Source organism: Schistocerca serialis, chromosome 3, assembly GCF_023864345.2.
Source record: "Schistocerca serialis cubense isolate TAMUIC-IGC-003099 chromosome 3, iqSchSeri2.2, whole genome shotgun sequence".
Classification (NCBI taxonomy): Eukaryota; Metazoa; Arthropoda; class Insecta; order Orthoptera; family Acrididae; genus Schistocerca; species Schistocerca serialis.
Genome location: NC_064640.1, coordinates 262,064,293 through 262,085,363, shown reverse-complemented (window position 1 = coordinate 262,085,363; position 21,071 = coordinate 262,064,293). Strand labels below are relative to the sequence as shown.

The 21,071-nt window shown below is 38.4% G+C and overlaps 1 protein-coding gene across 2 annotated transcripts in view; it reads left to right on the top strand.

The window, feature by feature from the left end:
- Positions 1–20,334, top strand: part of LOC126470033 (transcriptional activator GLI3-like) — a 49,277-nt gene extending 28,943 nt beyond the window's left edge. For both annotated transcript variants that reach the window (XM_050097522.1, XM_050097523.1), the window contains exons 8-10: positions 1,402–1,543; positions 14,683–14,835; positions 19,666–20,334. In XM_050097522.1, the coding sequence (XP_049953479.1) occupies positions 1,402–1,543; positions 14,683–14,835; positions 19,666–19,793 (423 nt within the window). In that variant the 3' untranslated portion in view covers positions 19,794–20,334. The remainder of the gene's footprint in view (positions 1–1,401; positions 1,544–14,682; positions 14,836–19,665) is intronic.
- Positions 20,335–21,071: the final 737 nt, after the last annotated feature.

The window sequence follows — 21,071 nt, the reverse complement described above, 5'->3', positions numbered from 1 at the left end:
ACTTGCTCCGGACACTGCGAGAGGGCTGTACAAGCAATGATCACACGCACGGCACAGCGGACACACCAGGAACCGCGGTGTTGGCCGTCGAATGGCGCTAGCTGCGCAGCATTTGTGCACCGCCGCCGTCAGTGTCAGCCAGTTTGCCGTGGCATACGGAGCTCCATCGCAGTCTTTAACACTGGTAGCATGCCGCGACAGCGTGGACGTGAACCGTATGTGCAGTTGAGGGACTTAAAGCGAGGGCGTATAGTGGGCATGCGGGAGGCCGGGTGGACGTACCGCCGAATTGCTCAACACGTGGGGCGTGAGGTCTCCACAGTACATCGATGTTGTCGCCAGTGGTCGGCGGAAGGTGCACGTGCCCGTCAACCTGGGACCGGACCGCAGCGACGCACGGATGCACGCCAAGACCATAGGATCCTACGCAGTGCCGTAGGGGACCGCACCGCCACTTCCCAGCAAATTAGGGACACTGTTGCTCCTGGGGTATCGGCGAGGACCATTCGCAACCGTCTCCATGAGGATGGGCTACGGTCCCGCACACCGTTAGGCCGTCTTCCGCTCACGCCCCAACATCGTGCAGCCCGCCTCCAGTGGTGTCGCGACAGGCGTGAATGGAGGGACGAATGGAGACGTGTCGTCTTCAGCGATGAGAGTCGCTTCTGCCTTGGTGCCAATGATGGTCGTATGCGTGTTTGGCGCCGTGCAGGTGAGCGCCACAATCAGGACTGCATACGACCGAGGCACACAGGGCCAACACCCGGCATCATGGTGTGGGGAGCGATCTCCTACACTGGCCGTACACCACTGGTGATCGTCGAGGGGACACTGAATAGTGCACGGTACATCCAAACCGTCATCGAACCCATCGTTCTACCATTCCTAGACCGGCTAGGGAACTTGCTGTTCCAACAGGACAATGCACGTCCGCATGTATCCCGTGCCACCCAACGTGCTCTAGAAGGTGTAAGTCAACTACCCTGGCCAGCAAGATCTCCGGATCTGTCCCCCATTGAGCATGTTTGGGACTGGATGAAGCGTCTCACGCGGTCTGCACGTCCAGCACGAACGCTGGTCCAACTGAGGCGCCAGGTGGAAATGGCATGGCAAGCCGTTCCACAGGACTACATCCAGCATCTCTACGATCGTCTCCATGGGAGAATAGCAGCCTGCATTGCTGCGAAAGGTGGATATACACTGTACTAGTGCCGACATTGTGCATGCTCTGTTGCCTGTGTCTATGTGCCTGTGGTTCTGTCAGTGTGATAATGTGATGTATCTGACCCCAGGAATGTGTCAATAAAGTTTCCCCTTCCTGGGACAATGAATTCACGGTGTTCTTATTTCAATTTCCAGGAGTGTATGTTTACAAAATGATGATAGGAAACTTAATTTCAGATGACAAGTGAAAATGGCGATGGAATCAGCTCTCCTCTAAAACAACCATTCATTGTGGCTCCCAGTTCAGATCTACAGTTTATGATGGATGTTTCAGAACAAAGAGATTCAAATCAACAGAGAGATGGCAGTTTAGTAACAGGTACAGTAAGCAATAGTTTTAATGTCAGATATCATTAAAATTAACAACTTGAGCTATGAAATGGTATTTCACCTCTTTCTAATTCATATAGAGAGGAATTTAAATTATTTTGTACCCATTTTGGAAAGATGTCAAGCTGACTTAACACATCTATAGTGAACTGTAAGGTGTTCTTTGAATCTTTCGTCTATCTTCCATTAAACCACCCTTTATAAGAATTCCAGAATAATGAACAGTGCTCAAGAACTGGTCAAGCAATGTTCTTTTAAGTCACTCCTTTCGTGCATGAATTACCCTTCCTCATAGTGTCTCCCAGAATACCTGAGTCTGACATCTATCTTCACCCAGATTAAATTATTGTGGCTATTTTATCTACAATCTTACATACAATATGGTTCTGATTGACTTAGGAGATTGATAGCTCACTATGTAGTCAAACTATGTAACATATTTTCATTTGTTTAGGAACATTACATTTGAAACGTGTTTCTAACCAGGCCACCTCCTTGTACACATCTGTGTCATCTGCAAACAGTCTCATAGAGCTGCAGTATTTCTCTGCCAGATCATTTACGTATTAATTGTGAACAGTGGTGACCCCATTGCACTGAAATCAGGTATAACAGACACTACCTTTATTTCTGAGAATGCCTCTCCAGTAAGAATGACATTCACATTTTTTTTTAACAGACCAACATGGTTATCATATTGACCTGAACATTTTCCAGTCACATGACATGCTCTATTGATCCAGAAACCATACAGAAGAACTGCCATTTTTTAAAATAGTAATTTACCATAATAATAATAATAATAATAATAATAATTATTATTATTATTATTATTATTATTATTATTATTTCTTTACTTTCTCAGACGTTAAGTTAAAAATGGAAAGTGACGTGGACCTTGATCAAGCGTCACTTCCTTTTAACTGTATGGTATGTGTTATATTGCATTTAGGAACTTTCGGGTAATTGAACATGTATCATTAATTACAGATTTCTGTAGTTGTATATACAAGTTTGGATGTAGCTGTATTGCATTGATGTACTGGTGGATATTGTGTGGTATGACTCCTGTAGTTGATAGTATAATTGGTATAATGTCAACTTCATCCTGATGCCACATGTCCTTGACTTCCTCAGCCAGTTGGATGTATTTTTCAATTTTTTTCTCCTGTTTTCTTTTGTATATTTGTTATATTGGGTATGAATATTTCGATTAGTTGTGTTAATTTCTTCTTTTTATTGGTGAGTATGATGTCAGGTTTGTTATGTGGTGTTGTTTTATCTGTTATAATGGTTCTGTTCCAGTATAATTTGTATTCATCGTTCTCCAGTACATTTTGTGGTGCATACTTGTATGTGGGAACATGTTGTTTTATAAGTTTATGTTGGAAGGCAAGCTGTTGATGTATTATTTTTGCTACATTGTCATGTCTTCTGGGGTATTCTGTATTTGCTAGTATTGTACATCCACTTGTGATGTGATCTACTGTTCCTATTTGTTGTTTGCAAAGTCTGCATTTATCTGTTGTGGTATTGGGATCTTTAATAATATGCTTGCTGTAATATCTGGTGTTTATTGTTTGATCCCGTATTGCAATCATGAATCCTTCCGTCTCACTGTATATATTGCCTTTTCTTAGCCATGTGTTGGATGCGTCTTGATCGATGTGTGGCTGTGTTAGATGATACAGGCACTTGCCATGTAGTGTTTCCTTTTTCCAATTTACTTTCTTTGTATCTGTTGATGTTATGTGATCTAAAGGGTTGTAGAAGTGGTTATTAAATTTCCGTGGTGTAGCCGATGTATTTATATGAGTGATTGCTTTGTGTATTTTGCTAGTTTCTGCTCGTTCTATAAAGAATTTTCTTAAATTGTCTACCTGTCCATAATGTAGGTTTTTTATGTCGATAAATCCCCTTCCTCCTTCCTTTCTGCTTAATGTGAATCTTTCAGTTGCTGAATGTATGTGATGTATTCTATATTTGTGGCATTGTGATCGTGTAAGTGTATTGAGTGCTTCTAGGTCTGTGTTACTCCATTTCACTACTCCAAATGAGTAGGTCAATATTGGTATGTTGTTGTTGTGGTCTTCAGTCCTGAGACTGGTTTGATGCAGCTCTCCATGCTACTCTATCCTGTGCAAGCTTTTTCATCTCCCAGTACCTACTGCAACCTACATCCTTCTGAATCTGCTTAGTGTATTCATCTCTTGGTCTCCCTCTACGATTTTTACCCTCCACGCTGCCCTCCAATACTAAATTGGTGATCCCTTGATGCCTCAGAACATGTCCTACCAACCGATCCCTTCTTCTGGTCAAGTTGTGCCACAAACTTCTCTTCTCCCCAATCCTATTCAATACTTTCTCATTAGTTATGTGATCTACCCATCTAATCTTCAGCATTCTTCTGTAGCACCACATTTCGAAAGCTTCTATTCTCTTCTTGTCCAAACTATTTACCGTCCATGTTTCACTTCCATACATGGCTACACTCCATACGAATACTTTCAGAAATAACTTCCTGACACTTAAATCAATACTGGATGTTAACAAATTTCTCTTCTTCAGAAACGCTTTCCTTGCCATTGCCAGCCTACATTTTATATCCTCTCTACTTCGACCATCATCAGTTATTTTGCTCCCCAAATAGCAAAACTCCTTTACTACTTTAAGTGTCTCATTTCCTAATCTAATTCCCTCAGCATCACCCGACTTAATTAGACTACATTCCATTATCCCTGTTTTGCTTTTGTTGATGTTCATCTTATTTCCTCCTTTCAAGACACTGTCCATTCCATTCAACTGCTCTTCCAAGTCCTTTGCTGTCTCTGACAGAATTACAATGTCATCGGCGAACCTCAAAGTTTTTATTTCTTCTCCATGAATTTTAATACCTACTCCGAATTTTTCTTTTGTTTCCTTTACTGCTTGTTCAATATACAGATTGAACAACATCGGGGAGAGGCTACAACCCTGTCTTACTCCCTTCCCAACCACTGCTCCCCTTTCATGTCCCTCGACTCTTATAACTGCCATCTGGTTTCTGTACAAATTGTAAATAGCCTTTCGCTCCCTGTATTTTACCCCTGCCACCTTTAGAATTTTAAAGAGAGTATTCCAGTCGACATTGTCAAAAGCTTTCTCTAAGTCTACAAATGCTAGAAACGTAGGTTTGCCTTTCCTTAATCTTTCTTCTAAGATAAGTCGTAAGGTCAGTATTGCCTCACGTGTTCCAGTGTTTCTACGGAATCCAAACTGATCTTCCCCGAGGTTGGCTTCTACTAGTTTTTCCATTCGTCTGTAAAGAATTCGTGTTAGTATTTTGCAGCTGTGACTTATTAAGCTGATAGTTCGGTAATTTTCACATCTGTCAACACCTGCTTTCTTTGGGATTGGAATTATTATATTCTTCTTGAAGTCTGAGGGTATTTCGCCTGTTTCATACATCTTGCTCACCAGATGGTAGAGTTTTGTCAGGACTGGCTCTCCCACGGCCGTCAGTAGTTCCAACGGAATATTGTCTACTCCGGGGGCCTTGTTTCGACTCAGGTCTTTCAGTGCTCTGTCAAACTCTTCACGCAGTATCGTATCTCCCATTTCATCTTCATCTACATCCTCTTCCATTTCCATAATATTGTCCTCAAGTACATCGCCCTTGTATAGACCCTCTATATACTCCTTCCACCTTTCTGCTTTCCCTTCTTTGCTTAGAACTGGGTTTCCGTCTGAGCTCTTGATATTCATACAAGTCGTTCTCTTATCTCCAAAGGTCTCTTTAATTTTCCTGTAGGCGGTATCTATCTTACCCCTAGTGAGATAGGCCTCTACATCCTTACATTTGTCCTCCAGCCATCCCTGCTTAGCCATTTTGCACTTCCTGTCGATCTCATTTTTGAGACGTTTGTATTCCTTTTTGCCTGTTTCACTTACTGCATTTTTATATTTTCTCCTTTCATCAATTAAATTCAATATTTCTTCTGTTACCCAAGGATTTCTACTAGCCCTCGTCTTTTTACCTACTTGATCCTCTGCTGCCTTCACTACTTCATCCCTCAAAGCTACCCATTCTTCTTCTACTGTATTTATTTCCCCCATCCCTGTCAATTGCTCCCTTATGCTCTCCCTGAATCTCTGTACAACCTATGGTTCTTTTAGTTTATCCAGGTCCCATCTCCTTAAATTCCCACCTTTTTGCAGTTTCTTCAGTTTTAATCTACAGGTCATAACCAATAGATTGTGGTCAGAGTCCACATCTGCCACTGGAAATGTCTTACAATTTAAAACCTGGTTCCTAAATCTCTGTCTTACCATTATATAATCTATCTGATACCTTTTAGTATCTCCAGGGTTCTTCCATGTATACAACCTTCTTTCATGATTCTTAAACCAAGTGTTAGTTATGATTATGTTGTGCTCTGTGCAAAATTCGACCAGGCGGCTTCCTCTTTCATTTCTGTCCCCCAATCCATATTCACCTACTATGTTTCCTTCTCTCCCATTTCCTACACTCGAATTCCAGTCACCCATGACTATTAAATTTTCGTCTCCCTTCACAATCTGAATAATTTCTTTTATTTCATCATACATTTCTTCAATTTCTTCGTCATCTGCAGAGCTAGTTGGCATATAAACTTGTACTACTGTAGTAGGCGTGGGCTTCGTATCTATCTTGGCCACAATAATGCATTCACTATGCTGTCTGTAGTAGCTTACCCTCTCTCCTATTTTATTCATTATTAAACCTACTCCTGCATTACCCCTATTTGATTTTGTGTTTATAACCCTGTAGTCACCTGACCAGAAGTCTTGTTCCTCCTGCCACCGAACTTCACTAATTCCCACTATATCTAACTTCAACCTATCCATTTCCCTTTTTAAATTTTCTAACCTACCTGCCCGATTAAGGGATCTGACATTCCACGCTCCGATCCGTAGAACGCCAGTTTTCTTTTTCCTGATAACGACATCCTCTTGAGTAGTCCCCGCCCGGAGATCCGAATGGGGGACTATTTTACCTCCGGAATATTTTACCCAAGAGGACGCCATCATCATGTAATCATACAGTAAAGCTGCATGCCCTCGGGAAAAATTACGGCTGTAGTTTCCCCTTGCTTTCAGCCGTTCGCAGTACCAGCACAGCAAGGCCGTTTTGGTTATTGTTACAAGGCCAGATCAGTCAATCATCCGGACTGTTGCCCTTGCAACTACTGAAAGGGCTGCTGCCCCTCTTCAGGAACCACACGTTTGTCTGGCCTCTCAACAGATACCCCTCCATTGTGGTTGCACCTACGGTACGGCTATCTGTATCGCTGAGGCACGCAAGCCTCCCCACCAACGGCAAGGTCCATGGTTCATGGGGGGGTTAGCATAAGTATTTATAGCTTTTGTCTTGTTTCTTGCTGTCAATTCTGTTTTCAGTATTTTTGTTAGTCTTTGTCTATATTTTTCTTTTAGTTCTTCTTTAATATTTGTATTATCTATTCCTATTTTTTGTCTGTATCCTAGATATTTATAGGCATCTGTTTTTTCCATGGCTTCTATGCAGTCGCTGTGGTTATCCAATATGTAATCTTCTTGTTTAGTGTGTTTTCCCTTGACTATGCTATTTTTCTTACATTTGTCTGTTCCAAAAGCCATATTTATATCATTGCTGAATACTTCTGTTATCTTTAGTAATTGGTTGAGTTGTTGATTTGTTGCTGCCAGTAGTTTTAGATCATCCATGTATAGCAGATGTGTGATTTTGTGTGGGTGTGTTCCAGTAATATTGTATCCATAATTTGTATTATTTAGCATGTTGGATAGTGGGTTCAGAGCAAGGCAGAACCAGAAAGGACTTAATGAGTCTCCTTGGTATATTCCACGCTTAATCTGTATTGGCTGTGATGTGATATTATTTGAATTTGTTTGGATATTAAGTGTGGTTTTCCAATTTTTCATTACTATGTTTAGGAACTGTATCAATTTAGGATCTACTTTGTATATTTCTAATATTTGTAGTAACCATGAGTGGGGTACACTATCAAAAGCTTTTTGGTAATCAATGTACGCATAGTGTAGCGACTTTTGTTTAGTTTTAGCTTGATATGTCACCTCTGCATCTATTATCAGTTGCTCTTTACATCCTTGTGCTCCTTTGCAACAGCCTTTTTGTTCTTCATTTATAATTTTGTTCTGTGTTGTATGAGTCATTAATTTCTGTGTAATGACTGAAGTTAATATTTTGTATATTGTTGGTAGGCATGTTATGGGGCGATATTTAGCTGGGTTTGCTGTGTCTGCTTGATCTTTAGGTTTCAGATAAGTTATTCCATGTGTAAGTGTATCAGGGAATGTGTATGGGTCTGCAATGTAACTGTTAAATAATTTAGTTAGATGTGAATGTGTTGAGGTGAATTTCTTTAGCCAGAAATTTGCTATTTTATCTTTTCCAGGGGCTTTCCAATTGTGAGTAGAATTAATTGCTCGGGTGACTTCATGTTGCAAAATTATCACTTCAGGCATTTGTGGTATCATCCTGTATGTATCTGTTTCTGCTTGTATCCACCGTGCATGCCTGTTATGTTGTACCGGGTTTGACCATATGTTGCTCCAGAAGTGTTCCATGTCTGTTATGTTTGGTGGATTGTCTATTTTAATGTGTGTGTTATCTATTGTCTGGTAAAATTTCTTTCGGTTTGTGTTGAATGTTTGGTTTTGTTTCGTTCTATTTTCACTTTTTTTGTATCTTCTAAGTTGTTTGGCCAATGCTTGTAATTTCTGCTACTTTTCATCTAATTGCTCTATCACTTCTTGTTGTGAGATTTTACCTAACCTTTTTCGTTTTTTTCTGACATTTCATTTCTTATAAATTGTGTTAGCTGTCCGATGTCTTTTCTCAGTTTTTCTATTCTGATCTGTAGCCTGTGTTGCCATGCTGGTTTTGTGGGTTTCTTCTGTGTGTTGGTTGGTACTGATCTCTGCCTAGTGTGTATATTTAGTGTAGTGAGTGCTCCTATATAAACCAGTAGTTGTAACTCTTCCATAGTTGTGTTTTCATTTATTTTGTTGTGTATGATTGTGTTGATAGTTTTTATTGTTGTTTCGACTTGTGGGTTATTTGGTGGTCTATGCAAGAGTGGTGTAATGTCTGTATTTGTGTCTTTGTATTCTATATATGTCAGCTGAAATTTTTCTTCTATATCTAACATGTGTGTCACTTCGTATTCTATTTGTGCTTGTTCTGGTGGCTGTCTTAAGGTTTCGTTTTCCTCTGACTGTTTAATTGATGCATGTTGTTCTTTGTTTGTTTGCTCTGGAATGTTTGAGTCCATTACTGTATTTTCTTCTTCTTCTGACTGCATATTATTTTGTTCCAGTATTTGTTGTACTTGTTGTTTGATGTTTTCTAATTCTGACTGGGGTATCCTGTTATTTTTGATTATTACACGGATCTGATCAGCTAGTCGTTGTTCTGTTAAAAATTTTAATTCTGAGTATCTGGTAATAACTGTTGTGTATACTTGTGATCTGTATCCAGTTGTGTTGGTTCCTAGGTTTGTTGCTTGGTAATAACAGAACATGAGGTGTCGATTAACTTCATCTGACCGTCTCATCCTCTGTCTTTGTTTTCCTTCTAGGGTGGTTGCAGGAAGCATATCCTGCAAAACACCTCTATTTGGATTTGAATCACTTTCCAGTTGGCTAGCAGTGTCGTTACCATTGTGGGCGGGCATAGGGTTCAAGCGTCGTCCCCGACCATGACGGCGCTTGTCCAAGGCTTCTTTAGTTCTGTCCTGAACCAAGTAATCACACTAAAAGGGGGGTTAGCCCTATTAGTGGTTTGTTCTTTTCATCGCCTTTTACGACTGGCAGAACATACCGGAGGCCTAGTCTTTTTCCGGGCCTCCAACATGGTTATCATATTGACCTGAACATTTTCCAGTCACATGACATGCTGTATTGATCCAGAAACCATATAGAAGAACTGCCCCTTTTTTAAATAGTAATTTACCATAATAATAATAATAATTATTATTATTATTATTATTATTATTATTATTATTATTATTATTATCTAATTCTGACTGGGTAATCCTGTTATTTTTGATTATTACACGGATCTGATCAGCTAGTCGTTGTTCTGTTAAAAATTTTAATTCTGGGTATCTGGTAATAAATGTTGTGTATACTTGTGATCTGTATCCAGTTGTGTTGGTTCCTAGGTTTGTTGCTTGGTAATAACGGAACATGAGGTGTCGATTAACTTCATCTGACCATCTTATCCTCTGTCTTTGTTTTCCTTCTAGGGTGGTTGCAGGAAGCATATCCTGCAAAACACCTCTATTTGGATTTAAATCATTTTCCAGTTGGCTAAAAGTGTCGTTACCATTGTGGGCGGGCATAGGGTTCAAGCGTCGTCCCCGACCATGATGGCGCTTGTCCGAGGCTTCTTTAGTTCTGTCCTGAACCAACTAATCACACTAAAAGGGGGGTTAGCCCTATTAGTGGTTTGTTCTTTTCGCCGCCTTTTACGACTGGCAGAACATACCGGAGGCCTATTCTTTTCCCGGGCCTCCACGGGAATTATTATTATTATTATTATTATTATGGCATATAATTATTATTAGTAATAAAAATAGTAATAATAATAATAATTATTATTATTATTATTATGGTAAATTACTATTAAAAAAGGGGCAGTTCTTCTGCATATTCAATATAGAATTTAATGGGCATCCTATAATGTCAATTGGTTTGAGCTGTCTTTCCTGCTTTCAATTCTTCATTTACTTTCTTTTGTATCCATCATTTTTGCATCAGTGTGATGCCTGAACACAGGAAATGTATTATGATCATCATCTTTGAAGTAACTTTGGAAAACAGACTTTAGAATTTTGGCCTTTGTTTTATCATCTTCCATTTTGGTCAATGTGAATTTGGACAGGTGACTTTGTTCTGTTGACTGACTTCACCCAGTACCAAATCTTTTTAGTCCTTTCAAACTCGGCAGATAAAATGTCATCTTTGAATTCACTGAATTCTTCTTGCATATTCTTTATTTCATTCAGTTTTGTCTGTCACCTAAGATTTACTCACCTTACTTTGCTATCCACACCTCTGCTTTCATAGTAGTTTCCTGATACCTTTAATGAACATAGTGGATCTTTCCCAGGGTTGTCTTTCTTCCATGGCAACAACTGACCTGGGACATGCATACAATATGTCTGAATTGCTGCCAAATTTCCTCTAAGGCCTGAGATCATCCACATCCTTTTTCCCAGAGTAGAGTGTTTGCTGCTGATTGTTCAGGTAGTTGATAATGATTATCCTATCACACTTATTATGTAAAATAGGGAAAGGCAACCACTTACCTATATGGTCTGTTGTGTGGAGCATAGAAACATATAACAGAAAACAATGTTCATACTATCTTTCAAGTTATTGCTCTTTTTGTAGTAAAAGTACACACAGTCACACACAGAGCTACACAGACACCCAAATGTACACACCTGCGTTGAGACTATGGCAACAGCCTTGCCGCAGTGGATACACCGGTTCCCGTGAGATCACCGAAGTTAAGCACTGTCTGGCGTGGCCAGCGCTTGGATGGTTTACCATCCAGCCGCCATCCACTGTTGCCATTTTTCGGGGTGCACTCAGCCTCATGATGCCAATTGAGGAGCTACTCGACCGAATAGTAGCGGCTCCGGTCAAAGAAAACCATCATAACGACCGGGAGAGCGGTGTGCTGACCACACGCCCCTCCTATCCGCATCCTCACCTGAGGATGACACGGCAGTCGGATGGTCCAGGTGGGCCACTTGTGGCCTGAAGACGGAGTGCTTTTTTTTTGTGGTGAGACTGACTGAACCTTACTCTGGCTACAGGAGTGTACATTTGGATGTCTGTTTGGTTGTAAATGTGTGTACTTTTATTAGAAGAAGGTCAAGAGCTCAGAAGCTAGTGTGAATACTGTTTTCTGTTGCATATTTCTATGTTCCACACATCAGTCTATAGGTAATGGGTAGCCTTTCCCTTATTTTACATATTGTTCCATTTAGAAAGTTTCACTATTATTATACACTTCTTAATTATCTAGTTACTTCTGCCTTTCTTAAATTTCTATGTATTACCAGTAATTAATGATATTCTAGGCCTTTGGTCACTAATTTTCATTTCTAAATTCAATGAATTTAAAAGTTTTGACTAATTTTTTACTGTAAATCCAATAAATTCCACTCATGAGTGGGCTATTCATCAACTGATCATTATGTCAGTCCTGCCTTTGGTGTTTAACTTCCTTCAGACTCACTTCCAGTCTAAGTCAGTATTTATCTCATTAGATATTCCAGTGTTTTACAGAAGGAAATATGCTTTCATCACTAATATCCAGCCTCTACTTTTGGTATGTGTTCCATTCTGAGTTGGATATTTCACTGCTGTTTACTTCTCGTTTGAGCCAACTTTTTTCTTTTGAAGCATGGTTTTGACATTAATAAGTGGCACTAACTCTGAGACCTTAGCCCAGAGTTAATTAATGTCAGGTATGAATTTCCTTTTCCTGATCTACAATGATGCTTAATCCCCTTCATAAAGCTGCAGGTCATCTATACATGGTTCCTTCTTGTACTACATCTAACTGACTAGCATTCAGTGAACAGAGAGTATTATCAGAGACTCTACCCTCATGTGTATGCCACACATACTCTGCTAACTGAGCAGCTGCTTTCAGAGTGTAGTCCAAGCCTGATCTACTAAGGAGCATGTTCACTTACAAAACCATTCCTTAGCTAATTAACAGGTCTATTCACATTAAATTGTGATGGAATACCACAACATAGTAAAGCTCACTTGTTCAGTTAAATGTACTTATTGCTTTAAACAGTTAATGATCAGCTTGTATTTAGTCATTTTAACATTTTACATAACACATGTCAGCATTTCAAACAGTCCATGAGTTTCTTAACAGTTTTTCAGTTGGTAACACCCATAACAAACATAGTAATTTTACTGCAATGTCACACTGACTGCATATTGGAAACTGACTGAATAAAATGAATACTATACTGGCTATACTGGTAGAATGATAGCCCACTCAGGCTTTGTGTGGAACATCTATTTATAAATGTGCTTAGTACAGAAAATCACAAATAAGTAAAAATCTAAGCTGTTCCATTTTAGATATTGACATAAAAGGCAGGAAAATTGAAAGGAACAGGGATAAAATAGGCAGCAAATAAATTTCTTTAATTAATAGTTGCTGAGTGATATGGTGTGGTGGTTAGCACATTGGACTCACATTTGGGAGGATGATGGTTCAAAACTGTGTCCGGCCATCCTGATTTAGGTTTCCGAAATTTCCCTAAATCAATTCAGGCAAATTCTGGGATGGTTCCTTTAAAATGGCACTGCTGACTTCCTTTGCCATCCTTCCTTAATCAGGTGGGACCAATGACCTCCATGTTTGGGCCTCTCCTCCTAAATCAACCAACCGACCGACCAACCAACCTACCCACCAATAGTCGTATAGTTAGAAATAGGCAAAAGTATAAGTTCTATGTTTTGGGAGAGCAACTGAATATGAACAGGGATTCACAAACTTTACTAAAATATTCTGGAAAATGACTTTTTCTAATTGGAATAACTGAAAAAACTAACAAGTAATTTAAGTAAAGTATACATTTTTGGACACAGAAGAACTGGGGCTGCAAAACTATGGCAGTGAAGTCTGAAAGGAATTACATTTTAAGATTTGAACTTTTTGAAATACATAGTTTTTGAAGAAAGTGAAATGTTTGTTGGAAAGAGAGCTTTCAGATACACTAGGTCAGTACTGAAATTTTATGTTATGTGGTTTACAGGTATAGCAAATCATGAATATTTCTTTAAATAAAAATAAAATGTTTTCATATGAATCAAATGTACTATTGACATCTGCAATAATTAAAATCTTCAGTGAATTATCAATTTGAATTAAATACTTAAAAAAGAAATTAGTTATTTCTCATTACTATCGCATATGTACTTTTCATGAAAAGAAATCAGAAAAGGAAAAAAATAATAATACTGGCATCTGGAGTGGTATAAGAACAAATAGGATAGTCCTAGATTGCTCTGTTACATACTGACAGTATAAGAGGTGCCACAGAGGCCCTGTCTCTGCCACAGTCCTTGGCAACATGAAGCTTATTCTTCATGGCCAATGTAGGTTCTAATGATTTTTGGACTGCAGCCAGTTCTACCTGCATCCATACATAATAAGCACAGCCCCTACACAGATTTTGATGTACCTTAAATCTAATTAAGTATGTACGTTTAAATGTATCTAAGGCTGGCTGGACTAATAGCCAAAAGAACTATGACAGTAATTGTGACTAAAGGTGGCTGACAACCAAAATGCATGCACCCCAAAAATATGGAAGGATTAGAAAAAAAATAAAAGTACCCAACATAGACAATTGATCTTAAAATTTTTCCTCTCATATATGGCATCTTTCCCTTCTCAGAATTATCTGTTATTCTGAAAAATTCCAAATTGCATCATGGTTTGGCATCTACCTTAAATTAGCTAGTTAAGTTAGCTCAAACCCAAGGGCATGCCACCTCCAACAGCACCACATCTAGTAAAGCCATGCTGTGTTCAAAGTAACCTTTGGGTTGAGAATCTTTACTTTTAAGTCTATGAAATAAATGTTCAATTTATTATCAGTTACATTTGTCCAGTAGGATCATTATTGTTTGACAGACAAACAACTGTTGTAAGTGTTTATTGTGCTTTTTAAATCAAAATCCTTCTTTTTTTATATTTTGCATTTCCAGAGACTGTTACCTTGTACCTTATTTAACAACAATCAACACTAAATACAACACCCACATTCAGACAATGTGTAATGCTATATCATAAAGAAAAGTAAAGATTATAGCACAACTGCATTAATAAGTGGAAAATGCCTTCAGCAACAAGCAGAGCTGCTTTTATTACATTCAAAAATCCCTCTGATAATATCTTTCAGTCAGACTATAGGGAAACGCAGGTGATAGAACACAGGAGTTGCAAATGATTCAAACAATGTGGGCAGTGTTGGATTTGAATGAAAAATTTTTTTATAGATTGAATAAACACATTTTCTTAAATTTTCTTTACAGATCAACACGTATTTACAAACAACATAAACCATGAAAATGATGAAGAGGATATGACATCAGCCACCTCACAAGAACCATCAGAGAGCCATAATGGTGCAGTTCCAGAATACATTCCCTATGATTCTATACAAAAAATGTTGAGCGATAATATAGGTATGACACTTTCATTACTTATCCATTAAATATTTAACTTATTTTTCTTCACTTTCAATTATTTTCATTGTCTTACTACTGTTTGTGAGTTGTGTAACACCTGTCAGGTAAACAGTATGAAATTAACAGGACATCAGAGACAGGGAATCCTATAATATGATTACAATTAAAAAGGAAAAATGCTAGACCAAACATTAGCCTTGTAATAGTTTCATTGTGTGATATTTGATTAAACCACTATACTTGAACAGGGGGCAATGGCAAGTCCTTGTAAATTTAATTATTGGTATCATAAAATTTCAAATCTGTATGGAGTACAGTGATGTTGTATTGATATCTATGTGTGGTAGGGGATGAGTTGGAGAGAGCAGTGGTATATGGAAGGGGGAGAGGGGGGGGGGGAAGAGAGAGAGAGACAGAGAGTGAAACAGAGAGAGTTGGGTCAAATGTAACCAGACAATTTGTGAACACAGAAGTGGGGAAAAAATTGTGAGAATGCCATAGCAGCATCATTGTCAGTTTTCTATTGTAGTAAGCTCAGGACATAATTCTGTGATCACCAATAAGCATTCTGGTGTAAACTGGAAAATAATGTGTACAGACATCCTGGTTTAATAACCTAGATTGTGGCAGACACATCAACACATATTATAAACATGGATGTATGTAAATATGTATGTATGTTCCACATCTCAACCTAAACTACTGGATCTACTGTAACCAGACTTGGTACAAATATCACTTACTGTCTAGAGAGAACTGCTATGGGGATAAGAACCATCTACCTATCAAAGGGATGAGGTGGGGGTGAAAAAGCAGTGTAACCCACAATGTGCGAAAGCTCGTACTTTAGTCATCCAGTATTTGAGAATGAGAGCACTTACAGCCTTGCAACAAACGTTTTCACATGATTTCAAACCTTTACAAAAAGTTTTCTTGCTGACAACTCACACAAAATGATAAAGGAAAAGAGTTTATTGCTTACCACATTTTCACTGCTCATGCAGTAAAAGTGCCACATGAAACACGACATCTTAATTTATTGATTCTTTATGACTAACTGTATTCATGACACATTTTGCAGATAGTATTCACATGTACCACTGAATGACTGAATGTACCAGCAAAATTATATCACTGTATGACATATATAGCTGATGAGATAAGATGTCTCAAACACTGACATTGATGAAAAACTACCACATCATGCATAACATTTTAATTCATTACTTCTTTACTATTAAGTCTATTCACAACAAATTTTGCAGACAGTAGCCATATATACCACAGGATGTATCTGCAAAGTTATATCATTGTGTAGCATGTAGTTCAGGAGATATGATGTCATAAACTTGAGCTATGTGAAAATGAAATTGGAGGTCGAAATTCGCTAGTGATGCAGGTAAAATGTGTGGATAAATACGTGTGAAGTATGCTAAATATGTATGAAATATATTTGATATATCAGTAAATGGCAAAACCATGGGTAAAAATGACATCCTAAGTCCCTGGGACAATTTAAACCAAATTTGGTACACATATTAGTTACCATCGACAAAGAAATGCCGTGGGGGTAAAACCACCAGCCTGCAATTGGGGTGAGCATGATGACATGGAAAGAGATAGGAAGAGGAGGAGGAGGAGGAGGAGGAGGAGGAGGTGGAGGAGAATGAGGAAGACGAGGAGGAAGAGGAGGACAAACAGCAAGGGGGACAAGGTGATGGGCACAGATAGGAGAGAGGAGGAGATGGACAGTGAGGGCAGCAGGAGGAAATAGACAGAGAGAGGGGAGAGGAGGAGATGGATAGAAAAAGGTAGGAGCAGTAGATGAACAGAGACAGGGGGCATAAGAGGCATGCAGAGCAGAGAGAGGTGGAGGAGGAGATGAACTGAGACAGTAGGAGGACAAGGTGGACAGAGAAAGACAAGAAAAGGAAATGGGAGAGAGGGTGGGGGGGAGAACTATAAGGACAGAGAGAGGGGAAGGAGTAGATGAATAGAGAGAGGGGCAAGGAGGAGATGGAGCGAGAGAGAGAGAGAGAGAGAGAGAGAAGGGGGAGGGGGAGATAGAGAGAGGGAGGGTGGGTGGAATTAGAGGGGGAGTGGGAGATGTGCAGAGGGAGAAGGGAACGGATGGACACATAGAGGAGAAGCAGATGTAAAGAGAGAGAGGAAGGAGAAAGTGGACAGATGAGCAGGGTGAGATGGACAGTGTGGGAGGGTGGGGGGGTGGGGGATGGAGTAGGTGGACAGAGAGAGAGGGTAGAGGAGATGGACAGAGAGGGAGTGAAGGAGGAAATGGACGAAGAGAAGTGGGAGGAGGAGATGACCTAATAGAAGCTCAGAATAAATACATACCCAGGCAACACCAGGCAGTCAGCTGGTCTATAATAAAATAAAAAAAACCTTGACATCAAGGTAAACCGCACACTGAAGATGTAACTGGATACTGAGACAAAAAATCATTTATGAATATACTTCTTTTGGGATGCTGAGCTCTATTGATATTCATTTCACTAACCTGATTGATTTAATTTGATTTCATTTGATCCTGTAGGATTCATTATCACATATTTTTTAAAGCGCAACAATTTAACTTTGGCTTTTGACACTAATTACTACAATGAACAATACCAAAAAATTTAATTTAATAAGTAATCAATAAAACCATAACATTCCTTTTCCATCAGACAGCCTTTGAGCTCCTTTGGAATATTAATGTCATGTACACCATCCAGCAGGCTTTTGGGCAGACTTCTTATTAACATGATACCTGAGTCCTGATATCCTTTATCAAGGACTGACAGTTGTGTAAGGGTACAGATATCAATAAAGTTGACTACATATCAATTCTAACTTATCTCTGCTGGACCAGAGCCCATAGGTGGCACAGGGATACCCCATCATTCAAGTGTAGCAGCATTTTCGTGCCTGCCTGCTTGACACATGGCAGTTGGTATGAGAGAATCTGCAGAGTGAGTTGCAGGGGAGCACGTTCTGAACAATCATTAATCAGAGTGCGGAAAATCGGCACTGATATTACTAATTGTTGGTTCGTGTTACTTTTGTATGAAATGAGACAAAATATAATTTTTACCACAACTGTACTGAATCAGAGAAGCAATGACAAAGTCTAGTGGAGATGTGGATGTGAATGTAGTTTAGGTATTGTAGGGACGTTTTCTATTAACTTGAAATATAATAAATACTTTGTCTAATAAAAACTGCTGTGATTTCAAGACACCTTTCTCATTAGTAGAAATATTTTATGGAGATGGTGTTGTACAGCTTTAATTATTGTTAAGAACTGCTTATGCAATATACATCTGTAATAATATATTTTATTAGAGACAATTGATTTCAGTCTAGGATCAAACCATCATTGGGTCCAAAATCCTCACCTTTACATCTGCATAACTGGAATAACAGTTATCAGATGTACATTGCTGCATCATTGATAGTGGCTGTAAATATGTAACATTATGTCCATTCAACCTGTATACGTATTTCTCATTTTTTTTTTAATATGTGTTACTGACTTAGTTCTGTGGAGCAGTGACAGCAGGAGTTTGAAATAGCATGTGTCACTTAGGCAGACAGTTAGGAACTTTATAACTAAATCTGTATCTTTGGAGTAAAGCTACCCTCCAATTCTGTCACATCAACAGTCCAATGCCAAATCAGTATGATAAAGATGAGACTGCATGTTTCAAATGACCTTTGGCTTAACATGAGCCTAACCTCTTTAATAAAAATTATGAATTTAACTAAATAAATATTATATATGTGTAAAGGATGTATACTGCAATAGTAGAGTGCAGAATAGATTGGTAGGTAAAGAGCTGATGTGACTCTCAAAATTTTAACTCCTTTGTATGTAAAAGTGGCAGTGTAATAACTTGAACCATTCAGTCCTGTAATTTCATCTATATTTACAGACTAAATGATCAGGTGAACATCCACAACTGAGAAACATATTAATAGAATAAAAATCCTCTTCAGTTGGCAATAATTTTTTATTTATTACGTGACTGCTTTCCAAGCCAAAAGCTCCATCTTCATGTGCCACCAGATAACTATGGACACTCAAATGTTTGGCAGTGACCGAAGTCAGTCATGAGATGACAGAAGTCTGTGTTGGCTGTCAAGGTGGGCAACGCTGTTACTTGTCCTAGGCTCCCATGTGTTTGTTTGGTATGTGTGTGATGCCCTCATGACTGACTGATCTGAGTGCCACACATTTATATTTTTCCATAATTATATTTTACATTTCCATAATTATTTGGTGGCTCCTGAAGGTGAAACTTTAGGCCTCAAAAGCAGTCCTGCAATAAATGAGAAATTACTGACAACTAAAGCAGACTTTTATTCTACTAAAATCTGCACTTAGTTAATCATTAAAATATCTTGTAACGCCCATGCTTTTAGAGGCTTGAGTGAAACTTCTTTCTGATCTTTCTCTCCAGATTTGGGGGTATATAAGAACGTCCTTGATGTGAATCCAAATTATTGAAACATCTAAAGATAAGATTCGTCAAATAAAACAATGAACAATAATGCTGGTATCTAGCTATATGCAAGGCCTCCAGCACCCATAAAAACAGTCAGACAATGTGGAAGGATCCTGAGTCAGCATGAGTTCATCCCAGCCTATTATTAGGAAAAAGAAATAGTCATGTGCTATTATCAAATGTAAAAAATATATATATTTACTAATATTTGGTGGTGTGTGTTGCATTTGTGTTTACTTTAACAATTTTTCATCTTCATTCTTTTTATTTTAATAGCTAATACTTGATTATATTAAAGACATATTTTTCATTCTTTTAGGTTACATTGAAACAGCCCTGCAAGAACATCTAGAGCTAGATGAATCACTTAATCACCAGTTTCTTCAGATAACTGCCTCGCATGAGATGGCGCATCACTCTCACTTGACTTTTGAGGAAACATCTTAGCACACACACACACACAGCATGTTGCTAAAAGACAGTAATTTCTGACAGATATTGCTCTTAGATGTGTTGTGCTTTTGACATTTACTGCAGTTTAATGTGGTGATGATAAACTGGAAACTATTTATTTACTTCAAAATACTTTCCTTGCCAATTAATTCTGGACAAGGATCCAGTGAGTTGTTTCTAGTACAAAATATTTCAGTTATCAACTGAAATGTGCTCCATTGTAGATCATAGTGTAAAAATAAGATACTAAATTATTGGTGTAATTTGCTACATTATATTACATTGTCAGCAACAGCACTGAAGTAAACATGTGTGATGTACAAAATATTAAATTAGGAAGATAAAGTGTTGGACTGTGACTACTTCCTTGTTTAAGAGGAATACAAAATACTATAATAGAAAACTATTCCATAAATATATTAATTGATCTCATATCTTTTTGTACATTGATTTACTGTTGTTGTTTTTATGTTCGGTATTGTTGAGTGATATTTTAATGTTTCTCTGAGAAGATAAATAAACCTTTTTTAATGAACTTCTGTTTCTGTTTTACAGCAACATAGAGATGTAGTAGGGCCTACTAGATTGGTCCTACAGTTTCTTTTTCACTTTTGACATCCTTTTCTTGTAACACTTAAAAACTTGCCTTTCAAACGTTGAGTAGAGGTATCTCAGAGTGCTGAAGTTCCTTAGCCTTGTGACAAAATATTTACCTAATATTGTGTCATATGTTTTAGTACTTGAAAAAGCGAACTTGTTAAAAAATTGGTTTAAAAGCTTTTCAGATAACATTACAAAGCAAATGGAACAGTAAAATGTAAACCCCTTTAAGCGATTTTGACAAAGAAAAAATAATAGTTACAAATATAAAATAACAAATTAAACATTGTTTTATCATCACTGCTTGTTCATATTGCACTGAAGCGCCAAAGAAACTGGTATAGGCATGCATATTCAAACACAGAGATATGTAAAGAGGCAAAATACAGTGCTGCTGTTGACAATATCTATATAAGACAAAAAGTGTCTGGCATAGTTATTAGATCAGATATTGCTGCTGCAATGGCAGGTTATCAAGATTTAAGTGAGTTTGAATGTGGTGTTATAGTCAGTGCTTGAGCAATGTGACACAGCATCTCCAAGGTAGCAATGAAGTGGCGATTTTCTAGTACGACCATTTCACGAGTGTACCATGAATATCAGGAATCCGGTAAAACATCAAATCTCCAACATCACTGTGGCTGGAAAAAGATCCTGCAAGAATGGGACCAG